The sequence below is a fragment of the Scaptodrosophila lebanonensis genome, unplaced genomic scaffold, assembly GCF_003285725.1.
Source record: "Scaptodrosophila lebanonensis strain 11010-0011.00,11010-0021.00 unplaced genomic scaffold, SlebRS2 tig00000024-arrow-pilon, whole genome shotgun sequence".
NCBI lineage: Eukaryota > Metazoa > Arthropoda > Insecta > Diptera > Drosophilidae > Scaptodrosophila > Scaptodrosophila lebanonensis.
In genome coordinates, this window is record NW_022060538.1 from 7,625,394 (window position 1) to 7,645,923 (window position 20,530).

Genomic DNA, 20,530 nt, shown 5'->3' on the forward strand with positions numbered 1-20,530 from the left:
TAAATTCAAGGGTATCGGTGGTTCTAAATTTAATAATATATTTCCTAACATACATTATTATAAATTTTTTGTAAAGTCTTACCTTTAATGTATAATAATAATTTAAATACCAACACCGCACAAACTAAACGTCTGTTATATTTCTTTGATCAGCTGCTGAATTGTTTCTCGAGAGTCGCGACTGCTGTCGCTGCACGTTAAAGCGAATTCAGTCTATTCTCAGCCGTTGCGCGTAACGGTTGTGTTCGCTGATGCCGAATTTTTGGTTTTTATTCGAAGACTGCGCGCGATGCTGAATTACCGGCAGTGCAAGCAACAGAAAAGCAAAATCATCCTGCGCTGAAGTGCGATTGTGATTTGTTTATGTTTAATTCAATTAGCAACGCGCGTCTGTAAAAGTGCGGCCGCTGTCCGAACCTTGCTTGGGCATCTTTCTATATACAAATTTTGTGTGGGTGCCATATGCCTCTATTTGCCATTTACATCTTATAAAGAGCATAATTATAACATAAACTAAATAACTGTAAAGGTGTGAAAACGCAAACGAGCCAAAAGAGAGCCGCGAATCAGGAACCTCTAACTTACACAAAAACACAAGGTAAAAGAGTTAATGCAATGACTTGCGGTCGCATATTTGATTTTGCATTGAAATTAAATTGTCCAATTGGACAAATGTGGTTGGCGTGTGGTTGCAGCGCATCTCACTAAAATGAATACAAACATACACATATACATATGTACATGTGTGTAGCTCATGAATAATTTTGTTAATCAACAGTTCATTTACATACTTTATATTTCAACACAATTTCAACTTCATTATTTTGTTTAACACTCACGTAGCTTAGATGTTGATGTAGCTTTATTTATTGTAGCTGTTCTTATAGCTAATTATTTTTTGCATCTGGAATAGATTTAAAAACAATTTTCGCAAATAAAAACTGCTCGCATATGGACAGAAAATTAAATTTATGAAACACATAATTCATGAATCAATAAATATGTGCCAAAACTTTCCTATATTAAGTTTTTTATGGTCCCCAGAATATTGTAGCGCAAGTTTGTTCGAGCCATAAATATTTGGCAGTGACTGCTGAAGACGAAGTGATATTATTTAAATTTTATGTTGATACTTTGCGCTTCAATGCTTGGCACAAAATTCAATTAGACCGCAAGTGCGAATTAGTGTATGGAGGAGTCAGCCCAGCCCAAAAAGCAAGCAACAAGATGATCTCTTCATTTGCCGATCCCGCAATTGTGGGTGGTGTTTCTGGTTAACGGGCATTGGTGGTTCAGCGGGCGTTCGTGCAATAAATTTATTTTTTATAGTCTCGTGCACGTTTCTTGCTGTTGTTGTTGTTATTGTAGTCACAGATAGGCGTGCGTGTGTCTGTGAAAGTGAGAGACGGCATCAGAGCCAAAGTGACGCCGCGGGTGACCAGCGATTAAATGTGTTTTGATGTTTTAATCAACTCTACGTATGTATGTATGTATGTACGTACATGTATATATATATATATATATATATATATATATATACACATATGTATATGTATGTGTGTGTGTGTTTGCCTGCGTCAGTTTCTTTGAAAAAGAACACTTACATATTTATTTATTTATGTACTTACTAATGCGCGTGTATAATTTTCGCAAAATTTATGTATCAACATCCCACCCAATACACACACAAACAAACATACACACATACAGAGACACGCCAATCTCAATGTCCTTGTATTAATTAACTGATTGCAAGCCATATGCGTCATCAGCAGCGCCTTACACATTTTATCAATGAATTATTGCTATAAATTTGAGCTGCGCTGTGGGATACCCAGCCAAGTGACCTCTGCTCCCCATATATTTATCCCTCCTCTCTATCTCGCTCTCAGTCTCTATCTCTATGGATGCGTCGTATCATTTGAGTTTTTAATGAAGGTCGCCATGTCAGTTGTCGCCTTTTTTTTATTATTGTTGTTTTTGCTATTACGGCAGTCGTCGGTGTTTAATTGTTGCAATTTCCAGCAGAAACTGATCAAATTAATGTCATAACTCAATTAGCCAGCACCCATAAACGTTTATACAAGTACATATGTATGTATGTGCGTGCCTGTGTGTTCATTTGCATATGTGTGTATTTATGGTTCACTTAATGTGGGCTTTACTTTTGCCAATGAATGATATGTAAGGTCGTGGATTACATTGAACTATAGTCTGCGACATTACTACCTTGTTTATTCTTTGGATCCAACTGTATAGTTTAGCAATTATGGATGGATTAGCTAGTCACAGCTACGTATTTTTGGAAAAATATATTACATATTAGATATTTGCAAGATAGAGATATTTCTATAGGTTAGACGAAAGAAGGATCTTACTTTATAAGAAACAATATACCTTTTAGTTAAAAGCGAATCTAGAATATAATTTGGTAATAATATGTAATAGATAAGAAATTGTGGTTATAGCGTGGTTATATATTTCTTATACCTACATACCCACCCTTGAAACTACCTGCGAAGAAATGTATACTCCGTGTGTTTCTTGATGAAATTTAAATGTCGTTGAATTTCACCAAATTGACTTCAGTAAAGTTTGTTTTATATAATGGAATTCTCTAGAAGTGAGAAAGAAAATAAAGCCCACAATCTTTTAGGCCACCCGGATCGCTTTGACTTTTGATAACAGCCGCTATTTGTATTATACCGAACTGAAATTCAAACTGGCTTTAGCTGCTTTTATATTTCATTATGAAGATTTTCAAATAAGTTGATTTCTTTAGGTAATTATATTTCCTGCCTTCGTTTCAATCTATATACATTATTTGTTAAGTTCAAGCGAGCTACGCACTTGAAAATATGACTAGGCTTTCTATAACTGGGCTGTAAATCTACAATGTACGTCGGCTAATTTAGTAAATTATATACTAAAGCTTAGCCGAATGGAAGCAGTTTCGATTCACAAGTTGGAAAACACACCTTTCAAGTTCTGAGCTTACCAGACGGTAAAACCAGCATCCAGTGCCAGTAGCATTTTATTGCGGCGCAAATTAGCTTTTTTCAATGCTGCAAATAAAACAAATCATTGTATATTCTTTTCCTAGTATTTGCGGTTGGAAATTACCAATTAATGTTAATTTTTTTAGCCCAGTGCTGCTTAAATGTGACGTAGGTCGCTTACAGCTTACATACTGCAATTGCTTATTTCTATTATTTGCTGTTTTCTCATAAATCTCGCATACAATAGGCGTCTAATATTTTAAAAATTGATTGATGGATCATTACATGAGCAACAAATTTGCAAAAGCTTCAGCTCAAAACTTGCAAAACCAATAAGTTGGGCGAAAAACATACTACGAAATGGAGTAGAATTGTTTTCAGATCTCTGATTATCAATAGAAATGATAAGAGAGAACTTAATACTAGACTTTTTTGATGGATTTGTGTCGTTAGTTTTTGGATTATATAATATCATACCAAATGTTTTTTATGATTTTGGTTGCTGTTTTTAAATTGCATAGAAAAGAAAAGTGTATTTACTCTCTATATATACAAGTAAAAAACAGTTTGTCCTGACTGACTGACTGACTGGTAATCAACGCACAGCCCAAACGGTAAAAGCTAGGAAGCTGAAATAAGAAGCGACTATGGAGGGAAAACGGGCTCCAAAGATTGTATGAAAAATCTGCAATTTTCATTTGATTGGCTTCAAACTGGGTTTGTGTAATCTATAAAAGAATTCAAGAAACACTGCATACTTGATTTTTCACAATTTTTCCTGGGGCAAGAAAAAGGGAAGGTTTCCCGTAAAAACATTGAAACACAATCAACACCCCACAGCCCAAACAGTAAGAGCTAGGAAGCTGAAATTTGAGCTCTCCATCATAGTGTAGGTGAGCACTAAGAAGGGATTTTGGTAAATTCGAGCTCTAAGTGAGGGAAAACGAGCTCCAAAGTTTGTTTAAAAAATCTGCATTTTTCCACCAATCAACTTTAAATTTGGTTCTTATAATCTATAAAAGATTGCAAACATGCAGTTTGCATGTTCGGTTTTTCGAAATTTGTGTTGCAGCTTGAATTATTGGGGCTTTAATATTTATTCACGTTTTCAAATAAAATGTTTGTGTTATAAATTTTGCGCGATCGTATGTATGTAACCAAATCTCAAACTTTGCATTCAAGGATTTTAAAAATATAGAAATGCGGGTTTCGCATTACAAATGCAGGCAGAACAAACAACAGTTGGGGACAACTTAGTATACATACAGACACATACAAGCAGCTGTTCGTGTAGTTGCGTGCAAACGATTGCAATAGTCAAATCAACATGTGAGACACTAGTGTGTGAATGTATGTATGTGCATATGTACATACATACATATGTACATACAATCGTCTTACACTGACAGGGTAAGAAATGTTAGTTAATTTAAAATATTTAACATTTTTAAAAGTAATTTTTTCTTTGTTTAATACATTTAGCATTAGGGTTTTCATTAATAACTTTGTCTTTCGTTATTTTTATTCATATGATATGTTAATTGTGTAATTATTTTTTTTTTCGACGGTCTCCAAATTTGTAGTACATATAAGTACTCAGCATATGTATGTAACTAGAGCCCATTGCATAAAATAATATTGCAAATAAAATAGAATGAATGAAAATCGATTTTTTTTTTACTCTATACAATAAAAATATCACAAAAATTAACGAATTAACAATTTAAGAAAACGGACAACAAGTGCCAATGCAGGGGGAACATGTCGCAACATGAAGTCGATCACACATTCAATATTATGTCGACTTTTTTGCCTTAAAAAGGAGCTGAGTTGAACTTGTTGAAGTTTTTTTATTAATCATATGCATAAATTATTATTTAGTAACGGTGGATTCAACTTTCGAAAGTTTTACTCTAGCAAATTGAGATGGGTGTCAGTGCTTTTTGATCGTGGCTCATCACTGCATGATTGCCACAAGAGTCGTGTTTCATATTCCAAGTTGATGTGCGTGCGTGATTGTATTGACTGAATAGCGCACGAAAAGACACAAAGGTGAATTTAAAATTGGGATATACTCTTATAAATATTCCCCATTTTGTACATAGTCTATCTTAAAACGTTGCGTTATCTCTATATCAAACAGTTTGTCCTGACTGATTGGTGATCAACGCAAGTATCCTTTCATAGTATCCATCATAGTGTAGGTGCGCACACACTCTTGGAAAATTCGAGCTCCAAAGGGGGAAAACGAGCTCAAAAAAATATTTGTTATAGCGGTCATGTTTAACGAAATATTTTGGCAGGAACAAAAATGTAATAGACTACTGAACAATTTTTTGTCAAGAACAGAAAGTGTTCATTTAAATACCTTAAACTCCTTTCTAATGGTAACTAATAAGGTGAAAACATATGGGTAGGTCATGCACACACAAAATAAATAGATACAATGTAAAACATTATATTGAGTCGGGCTAAGACGGGCAATACCTGCTAGTGTTCTAATTTATAGAAAGTGAGACAGATCAACCCATCTACTAACAGCTCGATGCTATTATACCTATGGAATGAATTGGACCAATACACATCCATTCATTGGACAAATCGACTATCATATGTCGGTCTGTTTCTCCATTAAAACACAAACTTTACGTAAAAACATATTTTTATAGCTATTATGCAAATCGTCGTGCTAAAAACTTGTTTATGCAAAGCCTTGCCATCAACCCCATCAGAGTTGCAACTTCCGTCGGAGTCGTAGTTTGTTACATTGTTTCCCCTTTTTCTAAACCGCAAAAGGATGTGCATTAAGAATTTGATCGACGTGACACATGCTTGATGAGTGTTCTGGGCCTTGTGCCAGACATGTTGGGGGATGTTGGTCAAAGAAACCACTTAAGTGGCAAAAGCAATCTCGGCTTTCGATTGCTAAACGAGGCACAATGTGATTGCAGGCCGACCTGCAGTTGCATATCACATTACCAGTCGTAAGTTCACCCTGGAACAATATAATTAATGGACATACCAGTACATAAGCCACAAATTTTAAACGGAAGTGTTGCTGTGCTTATCGTTACTTATCAAGAAACTTCTTCCTGCACAGAGGACCGAGCTATCATGGTTGTCAAGGATATGCCGCTACACGAAAACCTTAACATGGATAATCGTCGTGGCAATGCAGTGCCAGCGGGACCGACAGGAACGGTTGCAGGAACTACTACCACCTTCTCACGCACAGGTCGTCGCTATACACTGAGCCTGACTACGGCAGTGTTGCTGGTATCCTTCTTTCTTTGCACTCTGCTGGCCGTTGGATTCATTGTCTATAACTTTGCTACCTGTGCGCAATTGACGGCTGCTCCTGGTGAGGATATCGTCTGCACCAGCGTTAGTTTGCGACACAATAAGACTGTACATCCTGCTGGCGATGGTCGTCCCAAATACGATCGCGATGTGCGTCTGCCTCGTTCCATAAAACCGTTGAAATATAATATCACCTTGGTACCTCATCTCAGCGGCAACTTTAGCTTCGAGGGCAGCGTTCAGATTCAATTGCGGGTTCTGGAAGAATGCTACAACATTACCATGCATGCGGAGGAGCTGAACATCACGAAAAGCGATGTGGCCGTCTATCGAGTACTTGAAAACGACGATGTCGACCTGAACAACGCACTCCGCATACACAAGCAATATTTGGTGGGGGCTAAGCAGTTCTTTGTCATCCAGCTCTACGATAAACTGGTACGGGGTGCTCAGTATGTGGTGCATTTGAAGTTTAGCGGCATTATACAGGACTATCTGCAAGGCTTCTACCGCAGCTCCTACGAGGTGTTGAATGAGACTAGGTAAATAATAAAGAAAGTAAGCTTGCTGCCGATTTGATAGTCGCTATTTTCATCTAGATGGTTGGCCTCCACCCAGTTCCAGGCCACAGATGCCCGACGGGCTTTTCCCTGCTTCGATGAGCCGGCACTCAAGGCCAACTTTACGCTGCACATAGCACGACCTCGTAACATGACAGCTATTTCCAACATGCCCATTGTATCCACAAACAATCAGTAAGTAAGGAATACACCTAAGTAAATGTTCCCTTCGATTTTGAGTTGTTTCTTTATACCAGCAAGTAACTTGTAACGTTTATTTCTTCAACAGTGATACGCTGCCAAACTATGTGTGGGATCACTTTGCTGAGTCACTGCCCATGTCAACGTATCTGGTGGCTTATGCCATTTCGGACTTTACACACATCTCGTCGGGCAACTTTTCCGTCTGGGCGCGAGCCGATGCCATTAAGTCGGCCGAATATGCGCTCAGCGTTGGCCCTAAGATATTACAATTTCTGCAAGACTTTTTCGATGTTCCATTTCCGCTGCCCAAAATTGATATGATTGCTCTGCCCGAGTTTCAGGCTGGCGCTATGGAAAACTGGGGTCTTATTACCTTCCGGGAAACATCCATGCTGTATGAGCAGGGTGTGGCTACGGCTAGCAATAAGCAACGTGTGGCTTCTGTTGTTGGTCACGAGTTGGCTCATCAGTGGTTCGGAAATTTAGTCACGCCTAGCTGGTGGTCCGATATTTGGCTAAACGAAGGTTTCGCCAGCTATATGGAGTATCTAACAGCCGATTCGATAGCACCTGAGTGGAAACTGCTCGATCAGTTTGTTGTAAACGAGCTGCAGAACGTGTTCCAAGTAGATGCGTTATCCTCATCGCATAAGATTTCATTTGAGGTGTTTAATCCACAGGAGATATCCGAAATATTTGATCGTATTTCGTATGCGAAGGGCTCGACGATTATACGCATGATGGCACACTTTTTAACCAATGCCGTCTTTCGTCGCGGCCTTAGCAAGTATTTGCGCGAAATGTAAGTGAAATAATGACCGAAGCAACAGTTTTGACATCTACTCTTCTTTGCTGTGTTCAGGGCTTACGGTGCGGCCGCACAAGACGATCTCTGGCGTTTTCTAACCAACGAAGCCAAAGCCTCAGGCTTACTCGATCGGAACACAAGTGTTAAGGAAATTATGGATACATGGACATTGCAAACAGGCTATCCAGTAGTTAAGATCTCGCGACATCCCAACACGAATGCCGTGCGTTTAGAGCAGGCTCGTTTCGTCTACGCCAATAGCACCAAGGAGGACGAAAGTCTGCTCTGGTGGATACCAATTACATTTACTACAGCAGCTGAGCTGAATTTCAAGAATACCCGGCCGACCACTTGGATTCCACGTACGAAGATCTACGAACTGGAGAATCGTAATCTCTCAACGGCCAAGTGGTTCATTTTTAACATCCAACAAACGGGCTATTATCGCGTTAACTATGATCTGGACAATTGGCGTGCGGTTACCGAACATCTTATGGATCCGGCTCACTATGACGATATAGCCCCAGCCAATCGGGCGCAGTTAATAGACGATGTGATGAATCTGGCACGTGGTTCCTATCTGTCTTACGAAAATGCCTTGAATGTGACACGTTATCTGGCCTACGAAACTGATCCTGTTCCCTGGAAGGCGGCCATTACTAATTTCAACTTTATTGATTCGATGTTTGTCAACTCCGGTGATTATGATCTGCTAAAGGTGCTTGTGCCTCTTCATTGAATTGAGTACGTGATTGAATTTGAATTGTCTCATTATAGAACTATCTGCTGAAACTCTTAGAAAAAGTATATGCAGAAGTTGGTTTTGAGGACTTGCAGAGCGAAAGTGAGGATATGTTGTTGTTGTTCAAGCGCTCTGAGATTCTAAATATGGCCTGTCATTTGGGCCATCAACAGTGCATTTCTGAGAGTAGCCGACACTTCCAAAACTGGGTTCAGTCTCCCAATCCGGACGCCAATAATCCGTAAGTGCTAAATACTTAATACTTAAAATATGAAATTTGATCTGGTCTATCTTTTTAAGCATTGGTCCGAATCTGCGAGGCATTGTGTACTGCTCGGCCATACAATATGGTACCGAATATGAGTGGGATTTTGCCTTTGAACGGTATTTAAAAACCAATGTTGTAGCTGAAAAGGAGCTGTTGCTTTCTGCTCTCGGATGCTCAAAGGAGCCTTGGATACTCTATCGATATCTACGCCGTGCTGTTGCCGGTCAGCACGTTCGCAAGCAGGATGTATTCCGAGTGTTTGCTGCCGTGGCGAACAGTGTGGTCGGTCAGCAAATCGCCTTCGATTTCATACGCAGCAACTGGCAAGATATCAATACTTAGTGAGTAATGGACTAAGCACGGATTAATTTCTTATTTTTAAACTAATCTGATCCTCTAAATTGTTTTTTTAATTTCGTCACAGCATGGGCTCGCAGATTTCCAATATACACACCCTGCTGAAATTCGCCACCAAGCGCATGAATACGAAATTCCAATTGGTTGAGTTCGAGCAGTTTGTGCGCGACGCGCACTGGGATTATGACAGACCGATTCAGCAGATAGTGGAGCAAGTGGATATTGGTGTTGATTGGATGAATCGCAACTACAAGTCGATTGTAAAGTGGTTGCAGCGGGAAGCGGCTGAAACGAAGGCTATCTAGATGCCTGCTCGGATGACTCTAAAGCTGCGGCAGTATTATGTTTGAATGTGCATTTGGCCGCATAAGGATGCTAAGTTTAGGCTCACAAACACAAAGTGACGGGCGCATTATAGTCGTTTGCATTTACTAAGCATATTATAAGTATTTACAGATGTGTGTGTGTGTGTGTTTTAATGTTTGAGTAATGTCAGTTGCGCCGTTTAATTTGTCACGTTAAGCCAAAGAAATGCCTAAATCTGTAACACATGTTGAAAATGTTTCTAATGATCAAATATGCCAGCATCCAAAGCATCGGGCGCCAGCCTCGAAACTACAGCACTCGTAGTGTTTTACGCCTTTTAATGATCAATTCTAAGAATTTTTATATTTTTATTTTGTCTGTACTTAAATGTAGAAAACAAACACCGAATAACAAATATTTGTTCATAATTAAAATGGAATGGTTTTGTTTGTCTTATTTAATTGTTCATTTGTTTTTCACAGTATTTACTTTTGTGCTGCGCCAACTCAAAACATTGGAAAACATCAAGGTGCCCACAAAAACGAGTAGTGTCCCGGCCCAATGATAAAGGGTAAAGGGGTTGCGAAAGTAGAGAATCGAGAATAATAACGAAACAAACTTTCGCAGAGTAAGAATTAATGTAACCGTTAACGAAGTACATTCCGTGGTCAGAGTATAAACTGAACTAATGCAGAGATACTGGGCTAGGACATTGCCCAGCAAATACAGCAGCATGAGAGGCACAGCAACGCCTAGCAAGGGCAATCTATAAGCTGGGCTTTCGAAGGCGAGTGACCAATGCTTTGTTATGTTGTCGTGCAGCAATAAAAAGAAAGGAAGCGGAAGCAAGTGTGTGTAATAAAGAGCTTCTCGCCCTTGCTTTCCATGGCGTCTGTACAGTAGTTCCTGCGTAATGCCCATGTAAGAGGATACGAACAAGGCCAAAACAAGCAGAAGCACGCCCACGAACCACCAAAACATATCCGCTTCCTCGGTGGAATAAGAATCATTTCTTAACTGGCGACTAGAAAAGTACGTGCATATAAATATGCCCAGACTTATCATAATTACAGCTATATACTGACTAATCCTGTACTGCCGCTTAAGTATAAGGGTGCCCAGACACATGTTGGATATTAGCGAACCACCACGTATGATCATGTGCAACGTCAGCGGTACATTAAACTTAAAAACGTAGTTGTTGCACACGCTGGTCATAAAAAACATGATCACTAACAGCGCATAATCTTTTAGGCTAATTATGCGCTTAGCACGACCAAGTTTTGCAGTGAATATAAAACCTTCCAGTGCAATAAATGCAAATTGCGCAGCTGTTATAAGATTACCTGCTCCTGGGTCTAGCTTTACGAGCAACTCCAAGAACACTATCCCACTGCAACAGCCGACAAAAACGCCGGTTGTAGCCAAGGTAACACGTAAACTCATCTTTCAATCGGCTAAATGACTTGTGGTGGCCTGCAGAATTTAACAATTATTAAACAAATATTTAATTGTTCTATATTTTAGATTCACCTCCGCTGCTAACTAGGGCATTGTGTGTACGAGCCAACTTTCTTTTGACCACCTGTAAATCAAAACAAATGCCACAGGTGGCTTATCGATAACATACTCAAATTCATATCGGGCGACTGTCAGCACTAGTCGCATTGAACAGCTGTTTTGCTGCGAGTGAGTTTTATTTAGTTTTGTTTATTGTTTTTTTTTTAAGAAAAATGACTAAAAAGGAGCAAGCTGTGCATCCGAGAAAGCGCCGTAAGCATCGAACATGTAATCCTCAGGAATGGAAACAGACCGTCCGGAAACGCTTGCGTCAGTCTGGGAAATCGTATATAAATACTAGCGGTGTTGAAGTCAGAGAGAGAAATGTGCGTCCAGGCTGTGGCATCACTTGCCGTTTGAATTGCAGTGCACGCATAACGGAGGACGAACGAAAACAAGTCCATTGCCGGTTTTGGCGTCTAAGTGACGAGAAAAAAAATTACTTTTATTGGAAGTACACTGCACGAACTGTGCCCAAAAAGCGACGGCCCCAAACTTTAGCCGAGGGAGTACAACACGAAACCGTGATCAAGCCCAGGCGAGAGTACACCTTTCACTACACATTTGAAATAGGTAGCAGAATGGAGCCAGTTTGCTCTAAGTTCTTCTTTGCCACCTTAGATATAACTGCGCGTCGAATTTATTATTTCTATGAGCATCACTATGATACAGAAACCTGCACGCCACGTGACGACCCGAGACGCGGTTTGAATCCGAAGCCAGCACTGCCTAATATGGAGCAACGCCTAGATGCCTTACGAACTCATATAATAACTAGTAGAAACAATGCTGTGGAAGAGGTCAATGTCGCGAAAATGTACAAATCATACGCTGAGACTAGTGAAAATCCACTGAAAAAACACTGGTACTACAAGATGTGTAAGGAATACTGGACTCTTGGAACAAGAGGTAATAAATGCGTCCAAGACAAGAAAGGTGAATAAAAATGTTGACATATCCTCTATTTTTCAAGTGATTGATTAGATTAGCATTGTAAATAAAATATTTCGTTTAATCAAAATAGGAATACTGATATTTCTAAGAGTTGATATTTGTCCAAAAATAAATGAATAATTCAAATGTCAAGACGGTTATTACTTAAACTAAAAATTCAGCGTTTTGTACGTAACTCAATGTTTCTTTTCGAGTATTGCAATTATTTTATCCAACTTTTGAGCTTGCTGCGCCTCAAAGTCGTCCAGCCTTTTCGAAATTTTGCTCTCCAACTGGTCCAGCTTGGCACAGATGTCTAAATAAAGACTTGACATAGACATTTCCTTATCAGCGTTAGTCTTTGTTTCGTTTTGGATGGTTTCGCCCTGTCTTTGCATTAGAGCCATAAATTGCTGAAATTTCGGACCACAATTATCGGCGGTGCCACATTGAAGTAGCTCCTGTGTCATCTTTAAATTATTCGGATTAACCAACTGTGTTGTAATGCCATTTGGGTTGGGAGCTATATGTAACATGGCACCATAAATACAAATCTCTTCGGACGAACTTAACAGTTTCAGATTAATGTCGGCAATGCCGGAACGATCAATTTCTACATCATAGCGGTACGGTCTAATAGGTACTTCATCATCATCCTCCTCCATACACTCCCCATAGATGGTTTGATAATACTCCTGCGATGGACCTAGGAAAAGCTCTACTTTGGGCACACTGCAAACGAGTGTGAAGGCGGCAATTTTAAAACGAGGCGAAATTGCAATTTGCAGTTCACAAGGCTTTTGGTTATTCAAAAACAGCGCCGAGCGTTCCTCATTCACTACGTCATACAAGTCGGGCCTGTACCATTATTTTAAAAAAAGAAAGTGACTTAACAAACAGGCGTGGCCTTAAATCCTTTGTCTTACTTGACAAAAACATCTTCGTCCGAAATGCGAGTTGGCAATAGCTTGGAGATTTCGTTGCCAGCCGTTTGTGTCCAGGTGCAACTTGCTCTCACTTTAGGTTCCATAATTGACAAGGCCAAAGGCGCAAATAAAAGATGCTTGCAATTCAAACTGAAAGATTATTCTTCTTTGTTTACTATCCGTATCTGTATCTCAGTCAGCAAAAGACTGATGGTCCATCACCTGTTGACTTCAAGTGAGTTGGCAGCGCCTACATAATATTGCGCTTTCCGCCCACAAACCATTCACATCGGTATTGGTCATTCACAGTGCACTGAGATTTTTTCGTTTGACAACTATGACCTTGAGTGGCTCCCTTGTAGGTCATATTTTCGCCAGGCGGATGAAAGCGACAGTGCTGTGTTATAAGCGCACCTGAAAAGTATACATAATTTTCCGCAGACTTAAGCAGTTATCATCTAAAATGGGTGGCAAGTACAAAATTGTTATGGTCCGTCACGGCGAGTCCGAATGGAATCAGAAGAATCAATTTTGCGGCTGGTACGATGCCAATCTAAGCGACAAGGGTAATTAATATACAAACGTATACGTGATATCAGTCGATAGCTTCAATCTTATGCTTGAATTTTGCTTACAGGCAAAGAAGAAGCTCTAGCCGCTGGAAAGGCCGTCAAGGATGCCGGTTTGGAATTTGATGTAGCACACACTTCGGTGCTGACACGCGCTCAGGTAACGCTCGCTAGCATCCTGCAGGCTAGTGGCCACAAGGAGATCCCCATCCAGAAAACTTGGCGCCTTAATGAGCGTCACTATGGTGGCTTGACTGGTCTGAACAAGGCCGAAACTGCCGCAAAATATGGCGAGGCCCAGGTACAAATCTGGCGCCGGAGTTTCGACACACCCCCACCACCAATGGAACCCGGTCATCCCTACTACGATACCATTGTTAAGGATCCCCGTTATGCCGATGGTCCCAAGCCCGATGAATTCCCACAGTTCGAGTCGCTGAAGTTAACCATCGCGCGCACACTGCCATACTGGAACGATGTTATCATTCCACAAATGAAGGAAGGCAAGCGTATACTGATTGCGGCTCATGGCAACAGCCTGCGCGGCATTGTTAAGCATTTAGATAGTGAGTGGCCCCTAATCGCAGCTTAAAATGTTTGCCTATTGATTTTAAATTTTTTGCAGACCTCTCTGAGGATGCCATCATGGCTCTTAACTTGCCCACTGGCATACCTTTCGTCTATGAATTGGACGAGAATTTCAAACCAGTGGTTTCCATGCAATTCCTGGGTGATGAAGAGACCGTCAAGAAGGCCATCGAGGCAGTCGCTGCCCAAGGCAAGGCCAAGTAAACGAGCAAAATCCATATACAAGCATACAATAGAGGCACAAAATCGCTTATCACGGCGATTTAAGTTTAACCCTGACCGTTGACGCAACGCCGTCTCAACTACGCTTTGAATCATGATTAAACATTATAGTTGTTGTTATTCTCGTAGCAGTAATTGGTTCATCCCCACTACAGTTAATAAATAATTTATTATAACAAACAGATGGAGACGTACACACTAGAGTTTATTGCCCAACGGGCAGGGATGGACATATCACGAATCGTGGTAAATTACTTACTTTCGTTTATTCTTCTTTCCATCCTTGGCCAGTTCGAGTCCCAATATACATTTGGGAGGCACCTTATATGTTTCCGTAAGTAGAGTGTATATAAATCGAACTTGATTTCCCTGCACTTGCAGTTGTTCGTGCTTCTGATGGGGCAGTTTCACAATAGTAGTACTAGCGGCAGCTCCCTGTTTGCACAGCTTGATGAATTCGCTGAGAATAATGCCATAGGCTTCTATATTACTGACTAGGGTAACTTTCTTATTGCCGGATCGCGTGGCTAAGGACATTTGTATAAGAGGTTTTCCACTCGTATCCTTTCCACTGCACATTTGAAATGAATGCTCCATCTTGCTGGTCACAATGGAAGTAATTGTAACTAGAGTGCCCTCCTGACATTCGCACAGTTCCTGCAATGTGTCGTCTAATTTCACCAGTTTAGTTTGCGAATTTAGAAGACCATGCTTGCTCACATATTCGCGTACAATTTTCTTAATCTGACCCACCGGAATGCCCTCGCCACGTTTATAGTTCATTTTCGTAAAGAATGCAGCCGTGGCATCTGTGACCACATACAACTCCTTCAGCTCGGAATGGAAAAGTGGTGTCTCCGATGCTGTGCCATTGTTAGCTTCATTAGGCTTGACGTCCGTAATGAAGTTGACCACCTCGGGATGTTCCAAATCCACCGATGTGATTTTATCTACGCCCTTGCTCTCCTCGCGTACCACAAGGAATCCCTGGTCCACCATTTCGGCAAGAAAATTGGACAGTTTTTTGTAACGTGTCTTCTTTAGGTCGAGCTGTTCACCAGCCTCAGGAACAACATATAAGCGATAAAAGTTACTCGTCAGCAATGGCAGTGGTAGTTTTTTCCCATTATTCTTAAGCGCAGCCAGAAATGCATTTTTAAGAGTTGTTTCCGGGGACCCTTCCGGCGTTTCGTCATTGGTTGATGTTGACGGTGTATTATCTGCGCACTCCCTTTGCTCTGAGCTTATGTGCGTTTCTTCGGAGGGTACTAATGGCTCTACAATAGCAGCTTTAGTCATTTCTGCTTCAATTTCTGCTGTCGCTGCCACGGGCAAAGCTTTTTGCATCTTCTTAGGATGGTCTGTCGTGCCCAGCGCTGGAAAATTGTCCGGTGTTAGCTGAGACTTTGTCTTCACTGTCGGTATCTGTTGAGTAAGGCTAGGCTCATGACCCCAGAGCTTATCGCCAAACATGTGCAGCATCTTAACTGCAACTCCATGACCACCACACATGTACAACTCATCACTGGAGCGAGCTAACTGACCTACTCCAACTGCAGAGCTGTTATTGGTCAAATTTACAGCCACTAAAACGAGAGAGAAACGTTAGAATTCTGGAAAAACACACGAAAACCAAACGCTTACCCAGCTGTCCCTTTTTATAGTGTCCATACATACTAAGGCCGGTGCCCATGGGCACTACACCCGGCAGCATTAAATCAGCTCCATTTGATAGCTTGGGTAGTACACCCTCGAATGTTGTGAAAAATGGCAGAATGTTTGGCGTAGACCAAATGGTATATAGCGTGGGCACTAGCTGCCCTGATGTTGCAGATTCGGGCTGCTCTTCTAGCTCGAAGAACATAGGCTGTTTGTCCACACAGAAAACTGTAGTCTGCGAACCGCCATGTGTCAAAAGCTTTAGCTGCGTTACGTTTGCTTTTGCAGGTATGAGCTGTTCGATTGGTATGTGTGAAAACGCTTGTTGTAACCTCTGACGCAGCTTTTTGCTCTCCGAACCCTTCAGTGCCGTGCTGCTTTTCTGTCTGTATGCTTTAAGAAACATTTAAGAAATATAAGATTGGAGCACACGAGGGAAACAGAACCGCAAAAGATATGCGCAACCAAACAAAACAATTCACAATATTTGTCATTCACAGTAGACATAAACCAAAATGAAGATTTACTGTGCAATGGATTTACTGTGTACTGGGCTGTTTCGATACCTTTTGCAAATGCATTTAAAACACTTATGTATATATGTATGTACATACATACATATGTATATGTAGGTTATCTACCTTACATATAAATGTAGAAAAACATATTAAAATTAAAATGAACTTTTTTGAAAAATTGAATTTGAAAATTGTTTTTCAGCATAATGTAAAATTTTATTTGCATACAAATGGAAGTAGTTCCTTTATTTATATATAATTAAACTTGTAATCTATTTATTTTTGCATGAAAAATTTGATTTAATAAATTCTTTTCTTACACGATGTTCCGTCGACGTTGTATTGTAGTTGCAATCGGGAATATAATTTAGGAAAAGTGGTCTATAAAGACACGTATTAGTTTCTATATCTGAAAGTTACCCAGCTGTCCCTTTTTATAGTGTCCATACATACTAAGGCCGGTGCCCATGGGCACTACACCCGGCAGCATTAAATCAGCTCCATTTGATAGCTTGGGTAGTACACCCTCGAATGTTGTGAAAAATGGCAGAATGTTTGGCGTAGACCAAATGGTATATAGCGTGGGCACTAGCTGCCCTGATGTTGCAGATTCGGGCTGCTCTTCTAGCTCGAAGAACATAGGCTGTTTGTCCACACAGAAAACTGTAGTCTGCGAACCGCCATGTGTCAAAAGCTTTAGCTGCGTTACGTTTGCTTTTGCAGGTATGAGCTGTTCGATTGGTATGTGTGAAAACGCTTGTTGTAACCTCTGACGCAGCTTTTTGCTCTCCGAACCCTTCAGTGCCGTGCTGCTTTTCTGTCTGTATGCTTTAAGAAACATTTAAGAAATATAAGATTGGAGCACACGAGGGAAACAGAACCGCAAAAGATATGCGCAACCAAACAAAACAATTCACAATATTTGTCATTCACAGTAGACATAAACCAAAATGAAGATTTACTGTGCAATGGATTTACTGTGTACTGGGCTGTTTCGATACCTTTTGCAAATGCATTTAAAACACTTATGTATATATGTATGTACATACATACATATGTATATGTAGGTTATCTACCTTACATATAAATGTAGAAAAACATATTAAAATTAAAATGAACTTTTTTGAAAAATTGAATTTGAAAATTGTTTTTCAGCATAATGTAAAATTTTATTTGCATACAAATGGAAGTAGTTCCTTTATTTATATATAATTAAACTTGTAATCTATTTATTTTTGCATGAAAAATTTGATTTAATAAATTCTTTTCTTACACGATGTTCCGTCGACGTTGTATTGTAGTTGCAATCGGGAATATAATTTAGGAAAAGTGGTCTATAAAGACACGTATTAGTTTCTATATCTGAAAGTAAATTCACAATTTAATAAAAAATGCATAAGATATAGCGATTAAAGATGCTTACCTATGCTGGGATCATTCCACTCAACGGCCATATTGTGTAAAAGCGCTAGGGCAGTAATCGTCTGTTTGGCCGATCCAAAAGATGCCCATAGTTCACTTCCTAATATTGCAAATCGACTGAACCATTTATTAATTGCAAGCTGTACAGGGGCAAAAGTAGTGTGATGAGCAAGATTGTAAAGCTCCTCCGACTGCTGGCGAGGATATTGCACTGGAGTTAGTAAAAAGTTGCAATTGGAGTCGTTGTCGTTCCCCAATAATATGCGCCCCCGAAATTCATTCTGCTCGAATCGCTCCTTGATTCTTGAGAGAGAGAACATTTCTTTTGCTGTATTTAAATCTAGTTCGTACGATGAACGCATATCCAAGTCTCGTATTTTATGTGTGCTATCGCATATAACCTGTAAATGTACAATATCTTCTGTAGGCGATTCCGAACCACTTTGAGAGGATTCGAAGTCAATCATCCGTGAGTCCATGCGAAGACGTACACTAGCATGTTCAAGGGCACCGATCACTTGGGGCATATTCGCTAAAGACTGGAAGGAACGGATGACTAACTCCTTCTCGGATAATGTTGCTGGCATTCGAATGTAGCGTGAGGCCTTTGAAGATAAAACCGAGGCAACGCGTCGTGTTATTTTGTTCATAGTGGCCACACTTACGCCATGAGCCATTGCTGTCAGTTGGGGGTGCTATAAATAGATCTTTTTATGTTAACACAAGACATCCACAATCAGCTGCAAGCCACATATTTTACCTCAGTCCCGCCCCAAAGCCGAATTGCAGATAAAATTTGTAGATCTATGGGCACCTGATTCCTGTTCGGAGGCTTATTATAATCGATTTCCAAATCATCGCGGACTATTTCAATAATACGACGAAAATTTTCCTTCGTGTATCGGTATTTAAGCCGAAATTGATTTTCATTGAGATCAAGTAGTGGGTGGAAGCGGCGCTGACGTTTTCTTTTCATTCGAAATCTTTTTATCAACGGTCTTCCATTTGAGGATGCTTGAAATGGTCGAAAATCGTTCATATATTTCAAATCCTTAACGAATTTTTCAAAAACTCTAACTTCGTGCATTTTTTAGTTTTTTATCTTATCCTTCTTTTTGTTTATGTTTACACTGTATGTATACCGAAGGGGAATCAGATACGTTCAGACCGCGAATTCCAACACACCCCCAGCAATCAAGTAAAACTTGTTGTGTAAAGTACTTTGTTTTTACGAGTATTTTCGTATTTTCTGTTAAATTTGAAAACACGGAAAATTGCTAGTAAATGCATTTTATTAACAAAGACAGATAATATTTAAATAAAAGGAAAAATACAAGTTTCCTTTAACTTTGCTCTTGTTATTTTGTACCATTCTTTTTAACTCAAACTAAGTAGCGCCCTTTAAATTGCCCCGCCCTGCACCATCATTTAATCGGAATCAGAATCTGAACTGGCACCCCGTTCAGTAGCTGATGCAGTAGGCGGATCGTAGACGTGCAGCTGCTTACGCCAAATTTTCACCAAGCCATCAAAGGCCCGACGGCTGTACTTGCCATATATATTAGGTGTGCGTGGATGGTCCCGTGTACGATCAGTCTTGGGCACCGCTTCGGTGTATCTTTCATAGGCAGCAGTATTTTTGCCATAATCAATCTGTTTTTGGCGACGCGACAGGACGGCTGGATCGGTCTCGTATGCCGACGAAGATGAGGAATTTGATGAGTTGTTGCTATTGTGACGTACCCGTTTCTCTTCCTTGTGAGCCTTGAATTGTGGTTTCTGGCTCGGTTTTGCATTATCATTGGCTTCATTAGCTGATAAGGAACTGTTGTTCGGACTGTTACTGCGACTGTTCTCGTTGCTGGGCGGTGTCTGGGAATGGCGCCTCTTGAATGGCGTCTTTAATTTTTCTTCCTTGACCAGACGGTCAAACTTTTCCTCATTGACACCATCCAAGAACTCGAATGAGATCTCACGTTTGATTAATGTCTCTTTCTGGCTCACTTCGATTTGTTCATTCTTGACAAAAACACTCTGTTGGTTCTGTCCCGTAGTGCTGCCGGCGCTGCTATTGAGTGATGTAGAAGCCTAAAAACACAGTTTGTAATATACCTTGAAAGGAACAATGGGTTTTTATAAAACGTACCTCATCGCTGTTCCCAAGCTCTGCGCGTATTACTTCTTGCGCCCAACTGCTAAGCAAAGGTTTGGCATCTATTGAAATTGAGGAGCCGGACGAATTAAGGCTTCCGGCGCCTTTCTCTACTGTTGCATCGTCCACTGACATTATTTGATCCTCGCAGAACATGTTGCTTAGGGTGAATAATGACTTTCACGAGAAATTGAGTGCTACAAACAAATTCCTTCCTTCGTTGTTTGCGTTGCACTTCTCGACTATTTCTGCGTTCGCGCGTTTTTGTTGCTTTGATGCTGTTCAGGGATGCACATCACCACAGCGCTGCCATTTCGCCCACATTCTATTTTTAAGAATTATTAAATCTTATATGGTATTTGCTGATCTGGCAGGGCTTTTAACCAAGTTGCCTATTATTATGTTATCCACTACACCGGTTTTCAACACTTTAATTA

General features: G+C 40.2%; 7 protein-coding genes across 7 annotated transcripts; 2 read left to right on the forward strand and 5 right to left on the reverse strand.

The window, feature by feature from the left end:
* Positions 1 to 268: 268 nt before the first annotated feature.
* LOC115621103 (aminopeptidase N) lies at positions 269 to 9,699 on the forward strand. The gene is made up of 8 exons (XM_030514641.1): positions 269 to 598; positions 6,100 to 6,841; positions 6,899 to 7,054; positions 7,149 to 7,865; positions 7,926 to 8,589; positions 8,649 to 8,854; positions 8,914 to 9,222; positions 9,306 to 9,699. Exons 2-8 carry the CDS (start codon positions 6,114 to 6,116, stop codon positions 9,541 to 9,543), a joined length of 3,018 nt encoding a protein of 1,005 aa, XP_030370501.1. The 5' UTR covers positions 269 to 598; positions 6,100 to 6,113; the 3' UTR covers positions 9,544 to 9,699.
* A 184-nt stretch (positions 9,700 to 9,883) lies between these two features.
* LOC115621104 (UDP-xylose and UDP-N-acetylglucosamine transporter) lies at positions 9,884 to 11,140 on the reverse strand. Its single transcript, XM_030514642.1, has 2 exons — positions 11,078 to 11,140; positions 9,884 to 11,020 (listed from the first exon to the last, which is right to left on the reverse strand). Exon 2 carries the CDS (start codon positions 10,988 to 10,990, stop codon positions 10,010 to 10,012), a length of 981 nt encoding a protein of 326 aa, XP_030370502.1. The 5' UTR covers positions 10,991 to 11,020; positions 11,078 to 11,140; the 3' UTR covers positions 9,884 to 10,009.
* Positions 11,141 to 12,109: 969 nt separating this feature from the next.
* Positions 12,110 to 13,138, reverse strand: LOC115621252. The gene is made up of 2 exons (XM_030514846.1): positions 12,964 to 13,138; positions 12,110 to 12,895 (listed from the first exon to the last, which is right to left on the reverse strand). The coding sequence occupies exons 1-2, from the start codon at positions 13,065 to 13,067 to the stop codon at positions 12,235 to 12,237; spliced, it is 765 nt and encodes a 254-aa protein (XP_030370706.1). The 5' UTR covers positions 13,068 to 13,138; the 3' UTR covers positions 12,110 to 12,234.
* Positions 13,139 to 13,347: 209 nt separating this feature from the next.
* LOC115620678 (phosphoglycerate mutase 1) lies at positions 13,348 to 14,524 on the forward strand. Its single transcript, XM_030514042.1, has 3 exons — positions 13,348 to 13,529; positions 13,601 to 14,098; positions 14,158 to 14,524. Exons 1-3 carry the CDS (start codon positions 13,427 to 13,429, stop codon positions 14,322 to 14,324), a joined length of 768 nt encoding a protein of 255 aa, XP_030369902.1. The 5' UTR covers positions 13,348 to 13,426; the 3' UTR covers positions 14,325 to 14,524.
* Positions 14,525 to 14,526: 2 nt separating this feature from the next.
* On the reverse strand, positions 14,527 to 16,458 carry LOC115620676 (eukaryotic translation initiation factor 2D). Its single transcript, XM_030514041.1, has 2 exons — positions 15,987 to 16,458; positions 14,527 to 15,928 (listed from the first exon to the last, which is right to left on the reverse strand). Exons 1-2 carry the CDS (start codon positions 16,405 to 16,407, stop codon positions 14,598 to 14,600), a joined length of 1,752 nt encoding a protein of 583 aa, XP_030369901.1. The 5' UTR covers positions 16,408 to 16,458; the 3' UTR covers positions 14,527 to 14,597.
* A 1,205-nt stretch (positions 16,459 to 17,663) lies between these two features.
* On the reverse strand, positions 17,664 to 18,967 carry LOC115621439 (putative nuclease HARBI1). Its single transcript, XM_030515092.1, has 3 exons — positions 18,702 to 18,967; positions 17,943 to 18,636; positions 17,664 to 17,881 (listed from the first exon to the last, which is right to left on the reverse strand). Exons 1-3 carry the CDS (start codon positions 18,915 to 18,917, stop codon positions 17,745 to 17,747), a joined length of 1,047 nt encoding a protein of 348 aa, XP_030370952.1. The 5' UTR covers positions 18,918 to 18,967; the 3' UTR covers positions 17,664 to 17,744.
* A 248-nt stretch (positions 18,968 to 19,215) lies between these two features.
* LOC115621241 (histone RNA hairpin-binding protein) lies at positions 19,216 to 20,353 on the reverse strand. Its single transcript, XM_030514833.1, has 2 exons — positions 20,088 to 20,353; positions 19,216 to 20,029 (listed from the first exon to the last, which is right to left on the reverse strand). The coding sequence occupies exons 1-2, from the start codon at positions 20,247 to 20,249 to the stop codon at positions 19,370 to 19,372; spliced, it is 822 nt and encodes a 273-aa protein (XP_030370693.1). The 5' UTR covers positions 20,250 to 20,353; the 3' UTR covers positions 19,216 to 19,369.
* Between the last annotated feature and the right edge of the window lie 177 nt (positions 20,354 to 20,530).

Bases quoted from the DNA above. Each gene is read 5' to 3' on its own strand.
- LOC115621241 (XM_030514833.1), bottom strand. From the start codon at position 20,249: ATGTTCTGCGAGGATCAAATAATGTCAGTGGACGATGCAACAGTAGAG. The intron at 20,030-20,087 runs GTACGTTTTATA...CTGTGTTTTTAG, and splicing joins AGCTTGGGAACAGCGATGAG to GCTTCTACATCACTCAATAG.
- LOC115621439 (XM_030515092.1), bottom strand. From the start codon at position 18,917: ATGAAAAGAAAACGTCAGCGCCGCTTCCACCCACTACTTGATCTCAAT. The intron at 18,637-18,701 runs GTAAAATATGTG...ATCTATTTATAG, and splicing joins GGCTTTGGGGCGGGACTGAG to CACCCCCAACTGACAGCAAT. The intron at 17,882-17,942 runs GTAAGCATCTTT...ATTTACTTTCAG, and splicing joins GTGGAATGATCCCAGCATAG to ATATAGAAACTAATACGTGT.
- LOC115620676 (XM_030514041.1), bottom strand. From the start codon at position 16,407: ATGTTTCTTAAAGCATACAGACAGAAAAGCAGCACGGCACTGAAGGGT. The intron at 15,929-15,986 runs GTAAGCGTTTGG...CTCTCGTTTTAG, and splicing joins CTATAAAAAGGGACAGCTGG to TGGCTGTAAATTTGACCAAT.
- LOC115621252 (XM_030514846.1), bottom strand. From the start codon at position 13,067: ATGGAACCTAAAGTGAGAGCAAGTTGCACCTGGACACAAACGGCTGGC. The intron at 12,896-12,963 runs GTAAGACAAAGG...ATAATGGTACAG, and splicing joins GACGAAGATGTTTTTGTCAA to GCCCGACTTGTATGACGTAG.
- LOC115620678 (XM_030514042.1), top strand. From the start codon at position 13,427: ATGGGTGGCAAGTACAAAATTGTTATGGTCCGTCACGGCGAGTCCGAA. The intron at 13,530-13,600 runs GTAATTAATATA...TTTTGCTTACAG, and splicing joins TGCCAATCTAAGCGACAAGG to GCAAAGAAGAAGCTCTAGCC. The intron at 14,099-14,157 runs GTGAGTGGCCCC...AATTTTTTGCAG, and splicing joins CATTGTTAAGCATTTAGATA to ACCTCTCTGAGGATGCCATC.
- LOC115621103 (XM_030514641.1), top strand. From the start codon at position 6,114: ATGGTTGTCAAGGATATGCCGCTACACGAAAACCTTAACATGGATAAT. The intron at 7,055-7,148 runs GTAAGTAAGGAA...TTTCTTCAACAG, and splicing joins ATTGTATCCACAAACAATCA to TGATACGCTGCCAAACTATG. The intron at 8,590-8,648 runs GTGCTTGTGCCT...GTCTCATTATAG, and splicing joins GTGATTATGATCTGCTAAAG to AACTATCTGCTGAAACTCTT.
- LOC115621104 (XM_030514642.1), bottom strand. From the start codon at position 10,990: ATGAGTTTACGTGTTACCTTGGCTACAACCGGCGTTTTTGTCGGCTGT.